Here is a 19,855-nt window from a genome sequence, read left to right on the forward strand (position 1 = left end):
TGGTGTACCAATCAATGGCAATGAACTTTTTGGAAAGAAGTGATTTTAAAAAATGTTTTTTATAAGAAATGGATAAAGGAAGTGTAGTCAAATAATCAGATAACATATGCATGATATTAGTTGGTTTGATTCCCTATTTTTCTGCACTCAGGCCCCTTACTAAATACTTGATATTCAGTGAACATGTAGCCTGAGTGAAGTTATCCGGCAACAAACTCCCCATTCCTTTGTACTGAGAAAGGAGAACGTTGTAGGGTACTAAATGGCTTGCTCATTAAAATAGTTTGCATATTTTGAAAGGAAATGATTATCTATTCAGGGGTACCAAAATATTTAGTCAGTAAGGAGGAAAATGGGGAATAAAATACATTCATTCTGTAAATCATTTGTTGTTTCCATAATTTATTTTGATACTGTATATAAAAGATTGTAGAGATTCATATTTATGATTAGCCTGTTTAACAGAACAAACAAAATGTACACAAATTTAATTTATATTATCTATATATATATATATATATATATATATATATATATATAATATTATATATATATATAATTTGTAATAGCTTTATTTATGTGAGAGATTATTGTTTATATTGAAATGAATACATTAATAAATGAAACCATCAGACTGTTCTCTGCTACTCCAGTTTAAATATTTATTAATAAATGACCAATACTGTCTGTTATTAATACTAATTTGTACACAATAACCCCACGCAGAGGGTCCTCTATCAGCAAAATGTGTACATTGTGCTTCTATCAATAACACTTGTCAGATCACACAAAGAATGTGTATAATATGTACATAGATAAAAACTGTATCTGCATAAAATCTACTGTTCTACATAAAATACATTCACAGACTACAACCTTTACACATACCTTTCCTGAATTGGATCCAAAAAAAAAAAAAAAAAAAAAAAAAAAAAAGATAAACCCTACGTTACTCAACATCTATATAAACCTGGCAGTGCTGTGAGGTACTGTACAGCATGGACCAGTGATGCAAAACTGGACTCGATTTATTTTAGAGAAGCTGGATGGAATAACAAAAGCTTTTCAACCACCAGAGATTTTACAGATCTTTGTTTCACCGTTCCCCCTGAGAAACTTACAAAATGACAATAATTGAATGTTATTTTCACTTTCAAATAGTCAGATTCAGAGTGCTCGCTGTATGTGTGTGTGTGTGTGTGTGTTTCCAAATACCACATTTCCATCTGCCACTGAGAGTTAAAACAATTTATATGTATTTCCATAGGCAGCAAACCGAGAACAAACCAGTTTCAACTGAGACTTAATCAGCCCAAGTAATAATGGCTGGCTGTCAATCTGGTCTCTGCAACTCTCTGTGGAGGAAGTTACCTACTGACCAATGCTATGGACATGAGCTCTCAGTGTTTAACCTCAGAACTGCAAAAGGCAATACAAAGTTGGCAGAGGGATGCGAAAGAAGCAATTGCACATGCTAAATGAGCTGAACACTAATGCTTAAGTGTTGTTTATGTATATGGATAGTCTCACAGGTGTGTGGTTTAGTGGCAATTTCACAGGAAAATTATAAATATGAGCTTTAGTTGTGTTTATTTTGATAGTCGTTTTTGATAGTACATAGACTAGAGATATCTAGTAATCTACATAGAGAACAATATGTACGATGCACCATCCCCTGCCCCCCTATACTACTCTCATCCCACCCTTTAAGTCCACTGCTTGCAAATGTCCTCACATTGTTTTAGTGGTTTTGGTAAAGTCGTCACCTGTCCACTAGGAATTTATTTAATATGAAACCGGTACCTGAGAGCAGATTGAAGCGACCTTTTAACGTTAATGACCTTAGCTGGAAGCAATCTGACAGTCTGAAGGTGAAAAGCAGTAACTGTCACTTGCAGTTTCATTCAGCCACAGGGCCTCTAACCTGAAAGCGTGTTTTATTCTTTATTATTATTATTATTATTATTATTATTATTATTATTATTATTATTATTATTATGTATTTGATTACACAGTATCTTAACCTTATAAACAGTAAGGTATTGCAGATCTTCAAAACCAGTATATAACAAATGGTATATTTCACTGTTCACTTCATGTTGTCCAACAGATGGAGCTGTTTTTCCATTACACAGAAATGTTTTGTTTTGAACCTTACAACACTTTATTGTAACTTCTTGTGTTGCCTAATTTAAAGCATGTGTCTGTTTTTCCCCCCCATGCTTTAAATGTTCCTAGCATAAAAAAGTCAAACAGCATTTTTCTCAGCTGTAAAGGTAGAAAAAGCCCTAAGAACTATACATTTCATACAGTATAAATATGCCTGCGTTTCAGTATTGTATATTTAAAGAATATGCATCTTTAAAAAAGAAAAACTTCCAAGAAAACAGCACATGAAAACATTCAAACCACTGAGTCATATTGGCTGTTTGCCCCTTAACCTGAATCTTACAAACTAGCTAACGATTCAACAAAATAAAAGCTTTCAATATAATCACTGTAGGTAGCATTAATACATCAACCATGTAAATACCATATGTTTGTGTGTGTGTGTGTGTGTGTGTGTGTATATATATATATATATATATATATATATATATATATATATATATATATATAAATCACAATACCAGTTTTCATTTTTTTGAATTCCAAATATGTATATCGTGTATTTATGGTCTGTAGGCTGAGCATTCCTCGCTGTGTAGTTATTTATACAGAGTTTATGTCTCGTGACATCACAGTGGTCCAGTTGTCCTGAGACAACCAAACAGCCTGGAATGTTTGTTATCCAATAAGTCTGCTGGGAAGCGCCAAATCATTTCATACACGAACAGTTCTGAAGTTGGTGGTTGTCACAGAGAACTAGACTGCAAGGGTAAACTTCCTGACACATTTAGGACAATGACACATCTGTTGAGTCCTGGTTTTTAGGGCATACAATTTTGCATAATACAATTATGACATGTAGCATTCTTGTCTACCTGAAGGAGCAGCATCACCAGCAAAATACCTCTAATTTCTGTAAACCAGCCTGACATCAGACTGAAATTTGCACAGTGGTCTTAGTTCGAAAGCATCTGCATGACAGTAAATGTATTGGGCTTTAATGCAATTACAGTAGTACTGTCATTCTATCGATTCTATCTGGAACAAAAAAAAAAGATCACTTGGCCTCACACGTTCAGAATACAATTGGCCAACTTTATCTGTATATACACACTACGCCTATGTATTTCTGTGTATCTGAATTGACACAAGATTAACAATCCCAATTAGACACAGCCTTTAAGAGAATACGCCTAACACTCAAGGAAACAGTACTATTCTGATGCTTTTAGCAAAGAACAAAACAAAAAGAATCACCACTGGCAAGTGTCTTTTACAGTATTTACAAATGTGTGTTGAATTATGTGACCCATATTTTTTGCCACAGCCTCAATTAAAAAAAAAAAAAAAAAAAAAAATTATTACAGTATAATGTTCATGTGTTAATTACAATTAGCTACTGCAAAAGAGAGCGTGTCAAATGACATGTATAGAAATATTATTTAACAATCGCAAGACATTAAAAATGAAGTAATGCTAACATTACATTACAAAAGAGAAGTTAGTAAATCTGTAAACAAAACAAAAAATCCCACATGAAAATGAGATGTCTTTTACACAGTGATACCTGACCCAATTATTTGGTCTGTGTTGGTGTTCATGAAATTCATCTAGCTCTTTCTTATCATTGCATAATGCAATGTAAATATCTTCTGGTGGGCGACAGTAATGAATAACTGTTGGTCTCATAATATTTTCACAGCAAGTCATAATACAGTTCTCATGCTTTTACACACACATTTCACATTAAATAACAAAAAAAAAACGCAGTTTAAAACACTGAGGGTTACCAAAGGCTGCTGTAATCAAGCAGCAGTTTGGATATTTGGTCAAAGACTTGACAGTGTGAGAGTACTTGCCCACACACACATGCACACACACGCACACACACAAGCACACACAGTATTCAATATATATCTCCATCTGTTTGTCTCTTCAGTGAGCTGTAACATAAAATGTCTTTTCTTCTGAAGTATGTTTGTTCAACTGGAATCAGCTGGTTTTCCTCATTTACTTCGATCTGCCAGGGACAAAAAGAAACAAGAAAAAGATGAATACTAAAATAATAAACCTTTACAACTTCTTTCATTTAGGTGTTGAGTTTTGAATTATTTTTTCTGTGTGTGTTTGAATAACACCCAGTAACAGATACCAGTAAGCTTTTTCATAAGAGCACATTTGCTCACGTTATGCTTTCAGCTAAACAGGCTTTTGCAAGTTCCTGGTTAACGATTCGATTTTTACAGAAACCAGAAATACATAAAGTAGCTAAGCTTCAAAATTCAGAAATGTAACAACTATTTTGTTTTGTTTTTTGACAACCTAGGTGACTGACATCCCCAATATGCATTTTGAAAGCAATAACTATTGACAGAAACTGGGAGAAATAGTACCACAAATACCTGCCAAATGAACAATCATGGAGAAAATGTGGTTTGTAAGGAAAGTTCTACTGCATTTAAGTTTTGAGGGGCCCCAGCTAAATCATGATTTATAACACATTCTGGAAAAAAGAGACCAAAATTGGACCCAGTGAAAGCAAATACAAGGTTAGATAAAAAAATAGCAGTTACACTTTTCAGTTTACTGTTGCAATACTGATATACTTATTGTCGACTTTCTTATTTGATTACATATCCAAAATAATAGTTCTGCCACACAAAATTTCACTTAAGAATGATTGTGCACAGCGAAAGTCTCTGAAAAAAAGTTTTCTTTTAAAAAACACAGGAAACATAAGAACATTTACCAACATGAGGAGACCACTTGAGTGATCTCAGAATTGTTGAATCTAAGTGTTTCTGCCTCAACTACATGACTAGATAGCATTCCATATACTCACCAATCACTTTGTCACTATTCAGTAAAAAAAAAAAAAGAGCCTACATTTCATCTTAGTAATGAAAACATCCCCCACAAATGCTACAGTATTCTTCCTGTGGTTGTTAATTTTTGCTTTATTTTTGCAGTTCAATTTACTTATAAAATGTTACAGCTAACTTGAAATCTGCAACTGTTTAAGAGCTGAAAACAATTAAAAAGGTCTAATTAAACAAATTCTCAGTTCAATTAAGGGTCTAGTTAAGTAATTGAGAGATCAGTTGGAACAAAAACCAGCAGACAAAGTGGGACCCCAAGACCAAGTTTAAGAAGCCCTGGTTTAAATACAGTTAATGTTACACGTGCTCCATGAAGACCTGGTTTAAATACAGTTAATGTAAAATGCGCTCCACGCTGCAGAATTATTTGCGAATTATATTGGCCATACTCCGCTGCTGCTGTTGTTGTTAACATGGCTTCAGTTTTAAAACTAATGCAGTGGTACAGCACCACTATTACGCTATGGGCTGTCACAATAGCTACCGCAAATTGAGCCAGCTGGGTTTTGATGGCAGTTGTAAAAGAGTTTTGTAAAATGTAACAGTAAAGATCCGTTCTTGATCACTACAGCCTGTCTTGTGAATACATAGCAATGGCATCCAAGCAAAGCATTGGGTGGAATTTCTTTAACCAAGCAGGAGAAACCGGATTTTACAAACTCTGCTAGGGAAATGTTTCACTAAAAAGGACGAAGCACTAGCACACTTACTTTTGCTCCACAAATATTTTTATTTAACCCAATACAAAAATAGGCAAATGTTTCGTAAGTGTGTGAATACTGTTTTTCTCGTACTGATTTCATTTTGCACCTTACACATTTTGGAGTTTGTATGCTTTTTCTTTGTTAATCTACTTCATTAGAATAATAATAAAAAAAAAAATCCGTTTTTTTTTCCCCCTGGGGTACACCATTCACAATACTTTATTTGTTTATTGTTAATTAAAGGCTACTTGTTTGATCTTTCTGGTAAGAAACTGTCTGCGCAACAACTAGATAAAGCATTTCATATTGGAAACCACACGGTTAACTGGACCACAGAGTCATCACTGACAAACCCAACAGGACGTATTGTTGTTTTCTTTCCGATTTAGTTCTACAGTTATTAGGTTTTCTGTAAAACCTTGATATCCTGTCATTTAAGAAAAGGCTTAATGCAAAAGCTTGTTTTAACATCGTGCTTATTACGCCAGCCAGAGACCCGCGCTTACAACTGCATTGTCATATTTTCAACATTTTCTTTAAATTCTCAAATTAATAATCGATACACAGGTAGTAAAAAGAGACCAGGGTCGGGTAGTATAATTTTAAATGTGACAGTATTAATGTATACATGTCTCAGTCCATTACAAGAGAATAATAATAAAAAAGAAAAAGCTTGAGGTTTTAGAAATGTATTAATCTGTATTAATTTAATTAATTAAAAGTATTAATTAATACCAATATTTTCACAGTTTATAATTGCCTGAAACCCCACTTAATGTTATTTAAATCTTACTGGTTTTAAAAACGTAGAATTTTAAAGTTCCCATATTAAATTTGTGTAACAGTTGGAGAACAGGAGAGCAGCTTAAAACCAGTAGTAAACATGTCACAAGTTGTACATAGTTGTATTCTAGCATAGTAAAATTATTGATTTGAAACATTTATACCATAAGGAAAATACACAAGAAATAACATGAGGAAGCAGGGATCAGCATTGTATTACATAACCATCAGCAAGTATTATTATCTCTTGTGATCACAGTTTTGTAAGTGCCTTAAAATGTTGACATAGAACTGAAATTCCAAGCAGGGTTGCACCTTGTCAGAAAAATTACTTTTTACAATCACAGCCATAAGATGCTTAAAAAAACCTGGGACTTAACAAGGACTTGAACTAGCTTTAATGTTTTTTTTTTTTTTTTTATCATAAATATAGAGGCATTTGTATAGGCTGGTCAGAAAGAAATGCTTTATCTTTAGCATGACTCATCCGCTTCCCTGATTTAATTTCCCTCACTTTCATAATGCCTTCTCCTGCCTCAGCGATAAATACACACCCTGTTTAGTGTAGCACTTAACAGAGCTGCTAATGTATTGAGAATTCCATAAATGCCATGTAAGCCTTGTTGTGACTCCCAGCTGCTGAGTGGGACGCAGTGTAGCGGCAGATATCAGAAAGTCTCAGTCATCCTGTTTGTATAAAACTGTTGTGTTTTCCTTTAACCCCTTCATTTATGATTTTTTATTTTATTTTGTATTAAAGCTTAGGGATAAAATTGTAAAACTTCACACTTTGTGTAGATCCTCTGGTGTGAACTATGCATCAGCTGCAGAGTCACTTACAACAACGTCTCACCTGAAAGACAGAGCACAAGTGACTCAGACTCACACAATGAGTCAGTGGCTGAGCTGGGATTTGAACCAGAAACCACCTAATTACAAGCCCATTTCTTTAACCACTGAACACACAGCCTCCTCTAGACCAATGGCATGCAAATTACACATTTGGGTATACAATATTGTTACACTAATTACATTCAGTTTTATTTACCTGCATAATTAGAGACTATTAACAAACACTTCTTAAAGCAGGGTGTTTGGTTCTGAAAAAATACATTTGCTTTGGATCTTTTTTTTATTTTTTTTTGTAATGCTGTCCACTGCAATTATAGATGTGCATGGTTAGATGTGTTGTTAAAATAAATAGGGCACTGTACGCAAACAGATTTTAAAAATGGTCGGCTATATATAAAGCAAGGGGTTTGTGTGTTAAAACAATAACTTTTTTTCTCTGTACACCTGTTGCTTTGGCCAATCAACCTCTAGCTCCCAATCCATCACTATGCTGCAAGCCTCGTTCAACAGGGTATGGTTGGCTTAGACACCAGTCTAACACTACTGGTAGCCCATGTTTCACCAGCGCTAACCACGTGGCTAAATCATTTTAAATCCTTAGTACTGGCAGTCCTGCCAGTCCCAATGACGCTGGTAATAAAGTCATTAATTGTAATTATTAATATGTATGTATTACACTGTGTAACAAAAAAAAAAAAAAAAAATATTTGTTCCTGGGTAGTAAGCGTTATTTCCTAATTGCTTATGCCTCAAAAGTATAGAAAATGGCTGTTATTCCCCACAAACTTTGCTTTTGTGACCAGGACAGTCATATTTCAAAATATCACTATTTCCAATGGGAAAATGGGCAAATATGTGTCTTTTCGTTCACATAAAGTAAAAAAAAAACCAACATATGAATCCAAATTAACATGTATTTATACTAAAGTAATACAAAGATGACTACAAAAGATTTAGAAGTGAGTAGTTTTTCGAGATTTACAATTATACTGTAAATACAGTATAATACAGGTTTGTTAAGTGGTAGTTAATATGGGCAACTATATTGGGTTAGTCGTTTAGTCCAGTTAGAAAAGGAGATGTATTGCTGAAAAATACCAATTCCTTTACTTACAGGTAAACAGGCTTTAACTGGACGGGAGAAGCTTTCAGGGGTGAGTGGTGGTAGGTGTATGAATCAAGTCCACCTATAAAATCAACTGAAATCACAACATAACCAAAACAATGAGTACACAAAGATCACACAGACAACACAATGATGAAACACAAAGGAAAGAACAAGTAAATCAAATGCATATACAGCATGCAAAAAGGCATGTCATGCAAATTCATATGCAAAGCAATTGTGCTTTGGTATTTTAGATCACTGTTAACATTTTATGTTGTTCTTTGCTAAAACATGAATTGATAACATAAACAATTTACTCTTGTAAGCACACATTCGTACTATAAGTTTACTGCATTTAATCAAATTCGCTCTTAAATGGAATTATTTACTGTATTCTTTATTTTATCTTATTTGAATTTGATCTTTCTACAGATTTTGTTGTACTTTATAACTGCTCTCAAAGTTACAACATTTTACTCTGACTGGAAGATGGCATATTACTACCTGTAAGGATATGTATGGGGATGTGAAAAGGACATTTATTTTAAGGAGCATTTCCAGAAAGCTGCACCATCACCATCCTCCTCTCTTGTATACATCACCATCCTCCTCTCTTGTATACATCACCATCCTCGTCTCTTGTATACATCAACATCCTCGTCTCTTCCATACATCAACATCCTCGTCTCTTCTATACATCAACGTCCTCATCTCTTCTATACATCAACATTCTCGTCTCTTCTATACATCACCATCCTCATCTCTTCTATACATCACCATCCTCGTCTCTTCTATACATCACTGATGCTTTCAACTGAAGATCACCAACCAATTAGAAAGGGTGGGTTGGATTGTTGTTATAAACAGTTGTTAGTAGCAATTACTATACTTTACTTAACAGCAGAGGGCACTCAAGTATTCTGAGAAATAAAGTACTGTAAATATATTCTGTACATTTCTTGAGCTCAGCCAAGGACATGTTGCTTAAATTATAAACTGGTCAAATAAATCATGCTTCCCACATATTATTTTGTTTATTTTTTTGTCTCATGCTTGTCCATTGCAAAGCACTTAACATAACCCTACACACTCAAGGGAAGTGTATAATTTCGAGAGGACCTTTTATATTTAGAGGGTATTGAAAGGATACTCCATGGATATTGATGGTGGGTTATTTATACACATAATCATACAGTAACCCTAAATTAAACAGATGAATCTGTAGATTTACTTCCCTAAATTCACCCACATCTGCTTAGCAAGAAGGGGTAACAGAACAGTATGATTCATACGGTCAATCTGTCATTGGATCTGAATGTAAGATACATTCTAAAATTAGATCATTAATAAAAATCACTCTCTAGCATGGAATATGAAAAAGTTATCCATGTGTTCAAACGTTTATTTTCTAAAATCCAAGAACAGTGCAACAGTCTGTGTCATACCTGACTTGTCAGTTGATATTGCAGAAACCCATTTTGGGAAGCACGTTTTAGTTTTTAATTTAAACTGTCTATTTTTTAAGTAGTTATCTATTTAGGTATATTGTAATATTTATTAAACAAATTGGTCTGAGGGGGTTAATACTTGTCCCACTTACAGCCATTCTGTTCCTAGAAAATGGATACCATTTTGGGGTACCTCAGCTTATTTAAAAAATTTGCATTCATTTGAAGACCTGCACAGGACGAATATAATGTCAAGCCACTGAATTGTGAAAAACAAAGATTCACAGTGATCAAAATGATTACGCTCTCCTCCCATCGGACGTGTGGTGAGAGACGCGGGCGTATGAGGAATACTAGAATATATATGAATGGGAACAGTCACACTGGCTGCAGAAATGGGTTTGTATTATGTACTTTTTCACCCCGGGCACTTTGGAACTGACCAGACAGGAACCAGGAGTGCTGGTCTTCATGTAGAAACGACAATGTGCCTAATAGGTAGCATTTGTGTGGAAGTTTATATTGTTGTGATAACACTACAAACAGCAAAGTGGCCAACTAATTTTAGATTAAAAAAAAAAAAAAAAAAAAAAAAAAAGACTTTATTAGAAGACTGGTACATTGGGTACTGAGAAGCAAAACAAATGCCACAAGATGCATAATAAAACCATGTACATACAGTTCATTTCAACTTATAGCATGGAGGGACAGATTTGAATTGCTTTAGGAGTCTTATCACATTTTACTTAAATATGATAAACAGACTTCCCCACTGTTTCTGGTTACAGAACTGCTTGTCATTGCATTCGTCTTATCCTGTGCCCTTTCTCAATAGCTGTCAGGTCTGTGGTATTGTAGATATGCAAGCAGAATTGGTTTAACTGTTATATAAGTGGCATGCTGAGTTAATACAATTCCTTAAACATCCATTCCATTTCACTGTATAATTTATGGGTACCTGCTATGGACAGAAGCAGTGATGCTGGCAGGCTACAAAATCTGATGCTATGCAAGTAACCATTTTTCTTAAAGCTAAATGCTATATTGTTGTGTCACATTGCCTGGTTCACAAAATCATTACTTTTATATATATATATATATAGATATAATTTTGCACATGGAACAATCTGGAAGGCCAAGTAAGTCAGAAAAAGTTCCACGGCTATCAGCCAATGCGCTAGCCACTGTGGCAGGGCAAATCCCTGCCTGTAAATAATGTGTTGGTGGTTGGCACGGATAGGGTTAAATTCTGTCACTGCCAGAGAAATGTGTGTTTGCACCGCCACAGGTGTAATTATTTGATTTCATTTAATGGGCGTCACCTGCCTGTAATTAGCAGGCAGGTATATGACAGGAACCAAAGGTTCGTGCTGGATAGTCGGTGTAAGGGACTGTGTAAACGTGTGTGTCCACTTGTGTGGTCAAAGTGTTGTGTGACGGGTAATCGGCTTAGCTGTCCAGTGAGAACAGAAAAGAAAAAAACGAAGTATAGTTTAGCACTCTGTGTGGGAGTGATTTGATTTGATTTATTTTTCTGTTTTGTGTAATAAAAGTGCACAACCGCGCTAAACTTTCAATTTCTGGGTCTGGGGCTGCTTAAAAGGGACAAACAAACCTGAGAAGAAGTGAAATCTTTCACACCATCTATTCTGCAAGTGAATTGGTCGGCATTATCTTTTCAAGTGTTGTTTACAGTATGGCTGTTCTCAGTGCCTTCCTGTCTTTTTTGTGAGCGTAAGATCAGAATGGGTATTGCATAGGATATTCCCGTTATGCTTATTTGTGATACAATGTTTTGAGGGAGTGCTACTCTCTCTTTTACAGGGATGCGATGCAATCCCAAAGACGCTACAGAAGCTACAAAATTGCTACAACAAAGCAATGGGCAGCAAAGACAAGGTTCATTGATTACAGAAACTAGCTTAACTTAGATAATGTATAATAAAGCTATCAATGCTCAATGGTGACTGTTATAATAGATAGGTTTTACTTCTCTATTTTTGGCAGCTTGTTTCTGATAGCTCTGGATCCAGACAAAGGATTTGCAGATGTTGATCCAGCTGAACACTGTTTTAAAAGTTTAATTCACCTCCCTGGGGAACAACAGAACTGGAATTATATAAAGATTGCCCCTAACAACTAGCACATGACTTTTGTGAAACCAAAGACAGTAGTGGTGCTATAATTGCCACAGCTGTAGGGTTTACTTAAAACCAATGGCATTGTTATCTGAAGTGCGCTTATTTTGTTTTTAACTGTAAATGGACTAGACTGTGTCAATGTGAGGCCAGGAATTTGTTGTTCAATATATTCTTTGTTATTGCTCATTCAGTTTCACTCTCCAGCATCCAATCATATGGGTATGGTCACAGAAACCAGAAACACTGTTGCTATGGGATAATGACGGCACAGCTTCGTTTCATCCTCTGCTATTATGGCTTGTCAGATTAGCATAAGCAAACCTTTTCTTTTCTGTACAGTATTCACTTACAGTGAGTGAGATTGTGATGTGCAATGCTCTCAGTCTACCCATTTGAAAGATGTGTGTCACGCTCATTTTGAATCTATTGCAAACATAAACTTGTCTCAAAATGCTCAATATCTTCCACCCGAAGTCTTTCTCAATGTCTACAATTCTAAAATAATTTTACTTTATTTTAGTATTAATAGATATTTGACTATTGAGTGTTGCTGCATAGTTATGGATAAATGTATTGTTGACAAAGATATATTTCATATTGTAGTAAGATCTAAAAAACATTTTATACTGTAACTGTAATCAAACACATCATGCAGAATATATTATTTGTATTAATTTTACACAGAATATTGAAGGATTTCTGACATGTATAAATTGATAAATGTCTGAATCAATATTGCCAACCGCCAAAGGAAAGGTAATATGAAGCTTTCACACATCTAGTGGAAAAAGTAAATATGAATGGTGTGAACATAATGGTGGTAATGCAACCAAAACCTATTCTACTCTTTCAGCTGTTAATACAAGCAATAACTGCTCTTAACATCTGTTACTGACTGTGTATAACATTTTTAACAAAACATATTACTTTTCTGAGTTACTGCTTCCTGTGTTATAGATATTGCTATAATGCAAAAACATGAATCTCCTGTAAAGCTGATTTTATTGAGCAAAGCCTGACAGCGAATGACGGGGACGAACATCCATTCTGTTTAATGGAGCAGAATAGGGTGCGTTTGCAAGTGGCTGTCTGTTTGGGATATCCAAATCAACATGAAGAGTAAATGAGTTATGATGAGGCGAAAAGAGTTCCAATGTCTGGGAAATCAAAATACCTGCGGTTAAAAATGTAAAGCTTTGTTCCTTCAAGATCTCAGATACAGGAGCCTTCTCTGTTTATCCAGACAGCAGGCAACAAGGCTACAATGTGAGCCTGCCAACTGCTCCAGCATCTTAACTTAAGCTATTGGATTTTTCTGGTCTCTTCATAGGCAGGTCTAATCACAAAAAGAATGCAAGTCAGTGGGGCACTGAAGCTTTTGTGTTACCATGCTGAATGGTTATAAGTGTGACAGTTTTTTCTTTGCCACAATATTAATGAATTGGTTGTTGGCAAGTTGTTATCAATATCTGAGTCTTCCTCTGCCAGCCTCAAATATGAACACTACGTATAACGGCACTGAAGTTCTATGGCTGTATTTTTTCAAAAGGGTGTTTGATTCGATGTTATTTCTTAAAACCCATATGCACGACTGTATCTTCTCAACTAGATATACTGTACCAATACCTCCAGTTTCTGCAGGCAACTTCCATTTAATATACTATGACGTTATTACAACCATCAAGGATAGCCAAATCACTTAAAGGGTGGTTACTTACTAAATGTATAGTATGATATTATTTTGCTGTGTGTGTCACTGTGTTGTTAACTTTGTCAGTTATTGACATGCATCCATCTCAGAGTATTATTTTCACAAAGTGGATCCACACTGATCAGAGTAATAACCACTTGTTCAATAATTTGAACGGATCAAAGTGTCTCAAATGTACCAGTTATCAGTAAGTGGGATTGCAAATATTAAAAGATGTATAATATGGTATGGTAAGGGCCCTGTCACATTTATAAGAAATACTGTAAAATACATAGAAATGTAATTAGAATTTAAACTGGATTGTCTTTTCTAATTTAATAAGATTATTTTTGCTAGTCTCTGTTGTATGGGATGACAAAAATCCATGTCACACTTTCCGAGAGGATAATGTTTAATTGTTTAGAAATATCAAGAATACTGTATGTCCTCTTTGTGAACTAGATACTGATTCTAATGGGATATTACATATTTTGATACAAATACTCAATATTCATTCATGGTTTGAGGGAGCACTCTGATTCTACAATGGGGTAAAAGCAATAGATTTAGCAGTAGATGAATGTATGGGATAAACAACGATAAGTGTTGAATCAGTAAAAATAATACACCGCATGAGAAACTGGGAGTTCTTTTCTGACTGATTCAACACAGAATTGTTTATGCCACGTAAAACATTTCTTCCTAATTGCTACTTGTTTGATTCAATTGATTGTTAGATCGGTAATTGGATTTGGTTTTTAGTCTTTTGTTACTTTTAGTTCAAACATCCCGCTTAATCCCACTTACACAGACACAAGTACCCGTTGTAAGTGAAAATAGTTTAGACTTAAAACATGAAAGTGGCATTCGAAAAATAAAAATGCAAAAAAGCGAATGTGAACCAGGACTAGTGAGTAGCATTATTGATCATTTTGCTGAAGCTAAAACAGATGAAGACCTAAATATCATTGCCAGCGATCAGTTTTCAAGAAGTAAGGCAAACTGTAAGTGAGCTGTAAGCTTGTTTGAACAATGGTTACATGAAAGAAATGCAAAAGCTATATGAAAGGTGAAATGCTAAATTGAAATTGCAAAGACAAAGGGGACCCTCGGACAAATCTGCTTAGTTTTCCCATTCTCTTCCCACTCCAGGTTCCCCTTGGGGGAGGAAACGCTTGCTTCCCAGCCTTGCAGGCTGATTGGTTCAGTCTCATCTCTGTGAGGGCGGCTCTCCGTGAGCCCAGGGGAAACCCTGTCCTCCTTTCTAAGTCACAAAGCAATTCTCTCCTATTTCAATTCCTGAGTTTCTTCCTCCACGCAGTCCTTGCTCCTGTCCCATGAACTATAATGAACTAATTGTTGAAATGATCGTTGGTAATAAAATGGTATTCACTTTTCTGTTGAATTGCTCTGACTGTGGCTTAGTTGACGAATCAACAGTTTTCTGTGGCTTTGTAGCACAAACTGTGGATTTGTTAATCTGCACACACTTCCCATCTCTTCAAAGTCACACAACCACTTGTAGTGAGAAGAGGTGTAGAATGAAGCCATTAAAACATCAAAGGGTGATTTCACAGAAATGTTTTAATGTGTTATAATATGAACATTTCTATACTGTAGAGGACTCACATTCAGTTTAAACATAATTCTGAATGAAGCCATTGCAGCCAAGATATGAAAAGGAATTGGATTTCTTTCAAAATTACCAATCCCTCATGATCAATTCTAGCAGCTTTGCAGTGATAATACTACACATTGATGAATTTACAACTGCTACAGTGGGACAGTAGCTAGCATTTACTTAGATTTAGAAAGACCAGTAAAAGCTACAACTAGTTACAATAGATTTAGAATTCTCTGCTATGATATTATTTTTATTGGTCCTGTATGATATGTAAGAAATATTGAAAGTAAAGGGCAATGTTTCTGTTCACTATCACAACTTTAGCAACAACAGGTAAACCACGATGACATGATGCGATTAACATGAAATAGTCACATCTCTAAAGGTGTTATGAGGCACAACGTGAAGGGTGTCTTAGTACTTAAGCATTCCTGTATCATTACATATTTCAACAAAAAAGAGGACAAAAAACGTGTGCCATGTCAAATTAATTTTAGTTAAAGAACAGTAGTGCTAGTTGCTCACAGTTTTAAAAGCTTTTGGCTTTAACAAATATTTATAAGTTAATAGTAATTTGTGGGTTAATGCTTAATTTGAGCAGATTGTGTTAAGTCCGAAACAAGTTCCAAGAAAGCTTTTATTATTATTATTATTATTTTTTATTTTTCAATTTTTCTATACAGTGTATATCTGTACCTACAGTTTATTTGGTAAATTTGAATCATATATACGGAACTTGTAAATGAACATGTAAAAATGAATATATTCATCTAAATGCTTCAATTTCTAAGCCAATTATGATATCACAGGTTTATAAGACATGGCTTTTTAAAATAATATTTTCAAACTTTGGTTGGTGATGTTGACTGGTATTTGAAATCACATTTGTAATATATGAAAAATCTCAGTTAATCTCTCTTTCTTTGTCAACAGAAAAATCTTAACATGCACAGGTGTGGGGGTGTTTTTGTTCACACATAAGACACCATGCATGCAAACAGAAACTCAATGAATCAAACAATTGACATGCCAGTAAAATAAAATAAATGCAGGCTTCTGGTATGTTTGGGAAGTGAAATTTGATGATCTTTCTAAGCACATGACTTTTCATAAAGCAATATGGCATAAAAGAGAAGGCAAACAGCTACAGATGAGTATTAATGCATCCTCCTCATGCATGATTCTTTAGTGTCAGTGCTATCTCTGAGCTACTGCTGTTTACATGGGCACACCATATTACCATGACAAAGGCATAAGTCTGTGCTCGGCACCCTGATTCAGTTCAATAACATCAAGGACTGTCTGAAGCATCCTGTCACCACACACACCAGACAAAATCATACGTGTTTTTAGACTGTAACTTTAATTGACACATTACTGACTAAGAGCTCACTGAATTTAGAAGACCTATTATTTGGTGCTTGTGAATATTAATGCTTAAAAGACACTACTAGTTAATTTAGTAAGGTCAAATAATGCCGTAATCCCAGATTCACAGCGCCCCAAAGAGTGAAAGAACACTAATGGATCTTCCAGAAGTTTGGCTTGCAAGCATCATGCCTGGCGAATGCAGGAGAGGGTATTGGCTGAAATGGGTTATTATTGGTTAGTTCAAGATTATGTCTCACCCTGGAGAGCTCCAGAGACGGACTGGAGAGTGTCAGTACTTACAGCTGTCCTCTTCCTCTGTAAAGACACTGATCACGTAGCAGGCGTATACAAAACCAATCAGCTGCAGATAAGAGGCAAAGAAAGACAGTTAGAATCATTTTATTTCAGGATTGTATAAATCATTTGATATACACTAAAGATGAAGGCTGGATAAGCTGTAGTTTGGTGTGGAAACAAAATTATGTTGTGTGTATGTGTGTACATAACCACAAAACGTTTAACGAGCACAAGAATATGGAAGTGCTGTGCAGTCAGATTTTTTCTTTTTTCTATTGTTTGTGGACTTCTTTGTGTAAAACACTGTCTGATCATTTTAAAAAAAAATGTTAGCTGAACATATTACTTAATCCCAAACTTCTTTTTAATAAATAACCACATTTGTAGGAGTGATTTCTTGAGGAGTTAGTCAAAATAACATGCAGTAAGAGTGCTGTTGAAAACATGTGCATCTTTTATTCTCTGTCTGATGGTTATAGAAAATAGACAACACCATTAGAGCACTCAGTGTGATTTATCATATCAAGGAAATCAACCACATGAGAGAATTAAGGAATGCTTTCTCTAACTGAAGAGTAGATAAAGTGCTTATTAAGGAAATTCAAAGTCAAAAAGTTAACAGGGGACAAGATAAATGTTCATCCACAGCTTTTGATAAAACCACACGATTTTTATATTTAGTTATATATCTTTGTTGGATTGCTCTTTGACTCTGAAATGATGCCTCAGATAAAGCAGCACATACATTTCCTAGAACAGCATAATTATTCCACATATGGAACCATTCAACAGTTACAATTGACAGCAAAGGATAATTGTGTAACAAAGGCTGTTAATACTAAAATGTGTCTTCTAGCAAAGGTGACATGCATGTAAAAAAAAATAAGTTGTTGGAGGAGAAAATACAATGTCCCATAATCTCTTATTAACTTCGCTAGAAAAACACATTTACCATGTGTATCATTACAGCATTTTAACTTAATTCAGGCATACATTATATGGCTGAGATTCCTCACCTAACGTTAATGCTAAACATTTTAATATCTCTCCCATTGCTTTTCCCAAAATTAAAACGGCATTGTATTTCCCTTCTGTATGCTGTTCTTCTATAAATGTGACTGGTTAAGCAGTTTGAGAGGTCAAGAGATGGGTTGAGCCGCTGTTTCTATAGGAATGAGCTGGTTCTAATTGTCTGTCTCGCATACTACATAGAAACAATTGTTGACTTCCAACTATACTGTTATATAACTTGAAGCTAAATATTAAGAAAACTTTCATAAACATTTTCATTTGAATCATCCTCAAGTATTACTGTATACAGTTATACCAAAGAAGAAGAAGAAAAAAAACAATACTTGTATACAAGTGATACAAGGCCACCCTGCTCATCAATAATTATTCAATCAATGACTACAAAATTCACAAGAAAAACTAGGTCAGAAGCAATATGAATATATTAATCAAATAACCCGTGTCACCATTACTCAATTGAGTCAATGACTTTGGGATACCTGATTCATGCCATTGCAAACTTTTTTACAACAATCCAGAATAATGTATTGATAATAGCAAACTGATAAAGAGCACATATGGTTTCAAAGAGGATTACATTTTTAGCCTTCATCATTTTTGCCAATGCCTTTGCTAAAAATAAATGATGTAAAAGTACAAATGTAAGCTATATACAAGACATATGAAGAAAGAAGAAAGATTAAAAGGAAACTATGAGAGCACTTGTAAAATCCACTGGACAATGCGGCGGTCACCTGAGGTTTGGTTTCAGGACATGAACTTCCAGAAATTGGGATATTCCCTCTTATAAAGCACAATTCTTGCAGAGGTGCCATGTTTGTCTACCACAGCGTTAATGTTTTTCAGTTAAAAGCAGGACACATCAAGTAAGGGAATACTGTTTATTGATACGCTTATCAATAGGTTGTAAAACAACATTCAGCAACCTTATACAGTACATGCACATACATGATAAACACAGCTGGATCTGGAGCACCTAACCTCCCCAATAAGGTGGGCAGTGTGACCACTGATCCCATCTAGGGTTGAACTATAAAAGCACCACAATATTCATAATTATCTTAAAACATGCTTAAACTGTTTGGCACAATCTCAAGTCTGTACTCACGGCAGCAAAGTCGACAACTGAGACAGAAGGGGTAATAAGTAACATCATGTTTTATAATGTTATAATGAAAATACAACCTGTTTCTGATAAGAAACGAGAACTGTTTGTATTCAATCACAAAACAAAACAGCCGTATCTGGTGCATGTCCATCTTCTGCTGTACACTATGCGTTGGTTTCAACAGGTCTTTTTAATACTTTTCTCATTCTGAATAGCAAGGAAAATAATATCTCACTGGTGGAGAGCACGCACATTTTAAAGTTTTAATATTCATGATGAGACATACTCATAATCAATAATTTTAGGGGAATTTTGTATTAGCTGTTATTAGCGGTTATTTGCTTCTTTCAGAGTTGTTGTTATTTTGTGATTATTATGACTAAGAGAATATCACTTCATTTTGGTCTCTCTCCCTATTGTACAATACCAATATCTGTAAAAAAAAAAAAAAAAAAAAAAACATGTTCTTGAGTTGTGCAACTCAATCTTATCCACTCTAGCCAGGTATTGCATGAATACAATTACCTAAATAAATTAAATTATAACATCCTACTCCATCTGCACTGTGCAACTAAGAAAATACAGTGTATATACTGACACAAATTCCTTTCCAACTTGATAAACAAAACTGCTTTTTAATTTATAATGTAATGCTTCCACAAACCTGGCTGACTGTCTTGTTAATTACTAATTTGTGGAGGGCTGATTG

The 19,855-nt window shown here is 34.8% G+C and overlaps 1 protein-coding gene across 3 annotated transcripts in view; it reads right to left on the minus strand.

Moving 5' to 3' along the window:
- Positions 1-2,597: 2,597 nt before the first annotated feature.
- The window catches only part of LOC121314300 (sodium/potassium-transporting ATPase subunit beta-1-interacting protein 3), a 150,534-nt gene continuing 133,276 nt past the window's right edge, over positions 2,598-19,855 (minus strand). Inside the window, exons 5-7 of one of the 3 annotated variants that reach the window (XM_041247405.1) lie at positions 17,010-17,070; positions 8,442-8,514; positions 2,598-4,129 (exon numbers count right to left, since the gene is read on the minus strand). In XM_041247405.1, coding sequence (XP_041103339.1) covers positions 4,120-4,129; positions 8,442-8,514; positions 17,010-17,070 — 144 coding nt within the window. In that variant the 3' untranslated portion in view covers positions 2,598-4,119. Of the gene's footprint in view, positions 4,130-8,441; positions 9,250-17,009; positions 17,071-19,855 lie in introns of those variants that run through there. The other 2 variants (XM_041247404.1, XM_041247406.1) reach the window with 2 other exon arrangements.

The sequence above is a fragment of the Polyodon spathula genome, chromosome 4, assembly GCF_017654505.1.
Source record: "Polyodon spathula isolate WHYD16114869_AA chromosome 4, ASM1765450v1, whole genome shotgun sequence".
Classification (NCBI taxonomy): domain Eukaryota; kingdom Metazoa; phylum Chordata; class Actinopteri; order Acipenseriformes; family Polyodontidae; genus Polyodon; species Polyodon spathula.